Source organism: Eufriesea mexicana, unplaced genomic scaffold (assembly GCF_001483705.2).
Source record: "Eufriesea mexicana isolate 0111107269 unplaced genomic scaffold, ASM148370v2 scaffold3780, whole genome shotgun sequence".
Taxonomy (NCBI): Eukaryota; Metazoa; Arthropoda; class Insecta; order Hymenoptera; family Apidae; genus Eufriesea; species Eufriesea mexicana.
In genome coordinates, this window is record NW_016911795.1 from 305535 (window position 1) to 310077 (window position 4543).

A 4543-nucleotide genomic window follows, 5' to 3' on the forward strand; every position below is an offset into this window, starting at 1 on the left:
TTAAAACTGATCTACTCTTTCGTCCTGTTGATTTTTCACTATTGAACAAGGAATATCATTTTCGATCGACATCGGCGATTCCTTCTCATTTAATATCTTATCTATCAGACTTAGGACAGATATTTTAAAGCTTCTCTTTTCCTGTCTCGACATTTGTCGTACGTCTGGAAGCAGGCTCTTAAAAAACAACAAGTCCGCGTCGTTGATTGATTCATCGAGTTCTCGTCTATTAGTGAGAACACAATTATCTGTACATCTGTGTGACAATAGTCTATCGTCTGTAAGTCTGATTACTTTGCTTCTCGAGAAGGCATACTCTTCATTTCTTACGTCACCGTCTCTCTCTGACTCTGGCATTTTTTGATCAGTCTTGTTCAATTTCTCAAAATTAGAGGACGTATCAGAGGCGGTTTCTTCTTCGTTCCAATTTTCTTGCGCTATTGGTCCCTCGTCGTTTAAACTATCATCTGGCCTGAAAACATAGGAAAGAGAAGCAAGGAAAATAGTTTGATGAATCACGTGATCTGTTTCCGATTTTCGATTGCGCATCAGTTACCTGCGAAGTTTGCTATAAGGAAGCAGAAAATCCATGTAATCTGCCATATAATATGGTTTCTTTGATTTTGAATTAGCTGTGCTTTGATTTCTTAAATGTCTGCTAAAACTGGCGCGAAGGTTTTTCCATTTTTCTTTACATTCCGCGGCTATGTAAAAAACATGCAGCAATTTAAACATGTGGTAAAATTTTTACAGAATCTCGGGAGATATGCCTGGAAATTGAAGAATCCTTACCTGAAGCGTTTACTTCTTGTGCCACTGTTCTCCACATTTTATTTCGTACAACTCTGTTATGGTAATCGTTGCAACTGAGATCATATAACGCTGGATATTTTTTAACCGTTAATACTAAATTTATGTAATTCCTCGTTTCATCCATATTTTTTCTTTTTCTTTGTTTTTATAGATAAATACGTCACTCTTTTCTGGAATAATATCGAGTATTTAAGAAGAAGTATTATTTATATGAAATAAAAACATAATTAATTTCGGAAGAAAATTATTTCTTAAACTAACAAGCAGTTTTCATAATTTCTACACGAAAGTTGTAACCACATGAGTTTGAATACGTAAGTTTTACATTGCTTGGTTTGTAGCCTGCATCATGATGCCTGTGTCACTTGAAGTTCGCGAACACGCGATGTCTTCGACGCTATTCTTACTCCTATCACACTCACTCGTCACTTTTTCTGCTTTCAGATTCGTTTCCAGAGTTGCTGAACGTCGAATAATAGATGGGATACAACGCCGCAATGCGTAAAACAATACTTGATCAGTGGATACGGTTCGATATCAGAAAGTTGTCGCGTCACCGACAAAACGTCATGTCGCCTCGCGTCTGTCGTCTCCAGGGATGAATGAAGCATTATAGGACCCTGGGTAAGTTATAACTATTTTAAATTTCTTGTTGATATCGGGCTTAATATTGATAAAGTATTTATTACATCATAATCGATATAGAATGATCTACTACAAATTTTACGTGGATAAATTAATTAAAGAATTATTTTAAATGAGAAAGCAAAACGGTTAGTAATCAATTGTAACAAGCTACACTCATGTAGGGGTATTTTTAGCGCGTCTGAACCGGAATATGGAGACACACTTTCAGCTATTCAGGTATCCGTGTTACCCTTACGCGGTAAGGTTAACCATCCAACAGATGGAGCTGCTATCGATAGTAAATCATTAGGGAAAATTATATGTTATAAAACAATGAGACAAAACAAATAGTTAGAATGAATCATTAAATAAGATCACCTGATCTTATTTAATAATAAACTAATTAAACAAAACAAATTTAAGCATAGGACGTGAAAGGCATTATTCTGACATACCGACATTGAAAAAAAAATCGTGCTGGTTTTAACGCCCTCTGCATTTTATCGTAATGAACTTAGGAATTATATTCTGTTCAGTTATTAAAGATAGTGAAGTTAACAGCTACGAAAAGATCATTTATGGTTAAATTCACTAAAAAAATCTATAATATCGCCTCTACTTATATTATAACATTCAGAATAGGTCTATTAACCAGTGCATTTCATGTGTTATGCGTTCTAAGGTTTCTAAAATATTCTTATCACTTACTGCCGATTCCAATATTATCGATTTAGCATATAATAATATTACATACAATATTACTAGTGGTAGACATTAAAACTAAATTTATTTACAAAATTATAAATATAGTGTATAATAAGATAATGTATAAAATTTTTGCTCTTTTTGAGTTTTTTATATGTTCTCTTATATCCAATACTCTATTTATAATTTTATAATAAAATTTTATTTTAATTTCAATCACTATGCAGGTCGTAAATTTATTGTACATTGAACCTGTAACGTTGGGAATGATATAGAAGTAGTAAGGAAGCTCTAATGTCATTAAAATCTGTGATACAAAAATGCTGCAAGAGTTATGTCTATTCTACAACTTGTTTGTGATCATATATCTATATCTTATTTCGTTTATGGTGAACATGGATTCAGTAACCGAGAGAGCTATGTTTCAATAGTTAGAGTGGCAGCTGGTAGATGGCGCTGTGTATCAGAAAAGCCGAACGTATACGATTTGACACGATTCTCAGAGAGTCGATCGTCCATAGCAGTCGTGCTCGAGCTAACGAGCGGGTGAAGTCGTGCGGTAGTTTAATTGTCCGTATTTCACTCGTGAGCGTTGGTTTCGATTTCCGTGTCGATTTTCTCGCGTTTCACGAGTCGATCAGTGTAGAGATGACGTTTCTGCGATCTCCTCGCTGAACAATTTCTCCATGGAAAGGCAGCCGAAGCTAGCCGTCAATATGATGCAGGAGACCACGGACCAGTCCTCCAGGACGGTGCTCCTAAATACGTTCATAGTGAAAAAGAAACGGTGCAAAGTCTACTTTCATCGTGGTACACTCACCTGGGAAACGGAGAAACCACCGTACAGTAAGTCCTATTTAAATTTTTATACCGTTCGAGAGTCTTATCGTGGATTAATTGAATTGATATCGAAAATAAATTGACAGAGGTTCGTTGAGAGACTGTAGCAACAACCTTGTCATAGCAAGGATCAATCACGTATCTGTATTTTTGCAAAGTGGAAACAAAGGAATAGTAGACACGCTAGGACGAGTTTGCTCGCTCTAAAGCTGTGTTGTTGTTATGCTAGGAAATGTGGTATCGTGCGCTATATTCAGGGCAAGGTTTCTCGATTCCGTAGGGTGTATCGTATGAAAAATTGAAAGCAAAAGATTCGGGTAGTAGGATGTTTCATATAATTACCGATAGGGTGCATCATGATTAGTTTGGGACATAGTTGATTCCGTAAGCCGTGTAATGCACACATAGGAATTTCCACATAAGAGAATTATTATTCGAGACATTATTAAAAAAAATTTGTCTCTACGTGGAGGTATAATTATTTTATATATCTATAATTATATATCTATAATTATTCTGTGTGATAGATAATACAATTTTTATCAGTGGAAAACTTGAAAGATATACAATTTACTTTCAAGTTATTATAATTATATTCGAAAGAAAATTTAATCTGCATGTATATCATTATATATCCTTGAAACATGTTCCTTTGGAAGTTTTCGATATATCTCGTTATCCTTGAAATTTCATTTGACGTCTCTGGAATCGAAATATCGAACACTGAACCGTCTATTTAGCCATGGCTAACGATGTCTACACGTTTCAAATTTTGTCCCATTAAATTGCGATTGTCGAAAAGCCCATTGGCGTCGGTATGATTCTTTTTCCACTTTCAAACTCGATTCGCTAAAATTTGTTTGTTTTCCAAGAACGTCGCTAATTGTTATTCGATCTTCGATTGTTTTTATTATTGCAAAAATGCATTCTCGCTTGTCACGAATGATTTTAGGATTTTTAGTTTTTTTATTAATTTCAATAGGATTGGGGTGATGGTTTAAATGCCTCACTGGACATTGATTACCGCGATTCGAGGGAAAGGATGTCAGGAAACGCGGAGGAAATTGCATGGTTCCGCGACGGAATCAAACGACTCGTGATTTTTCCGGAAGTTGTTAACGGAACTAGAGGATGCTTTGCGTTCTCGGTTTCAGCGTTCACCTCAATTTCACAAAGAAACGTCATTTTTCCTTTTTTTGAATTTTGGAATTTTTTCTTCGTATGGATATGACATTGATAATACACGATCACGTTGCTATTTCGCGTTGTCCTTATCGGAACATATTATTATTATCGAAACGAGTCGTTTAGATTGACGCTACGGAAAATATATCGTTTATTAGTTTAATGGAATATTCATTATTCCAAAAGAAATTTATTTCGTTTACAAAATTATTATTGAGGATGTAAATATCTTTTTTATACAAATTTCGTATAATTAATAATTTTATTTTCAATTTTAATGGTATAAAAATATAAATTTGACATGAATTATAAAAAGTTTACTTTTGACTTCCTAACATTCTAATTTTCTTTTTTGCCTTTATACCTAGAGTAA

General features: G+C 34.5%; 1 protein-coding gene across 1 annotated transcript; it reads right to left on the reverse strand.

Annotated features, from left to right (window-relative positions):
• Nucleotides 1-1424, reverse strand: LOC108551269 (uncharacterized). Its single transcript, XM_017905367.1, has 4 exons — nt 1075-1424; nt 793-983; nt 557-704; nt 1-472 (listed from the first exon to the last, which is right to left on the reverse strand). The coding sequence occupies exons 2-4, from the start codon at nt 935-937 to the stop codon at nt 1-3; spliced, it is 765 nt and encodes a 254-aa protein (XP_017760856.1). The 5' UTR covers nt 938-983; nt 1075-1424.
• Between the last annotated feature and the right edge of the window lie 3119 nt (nt 1425-4543).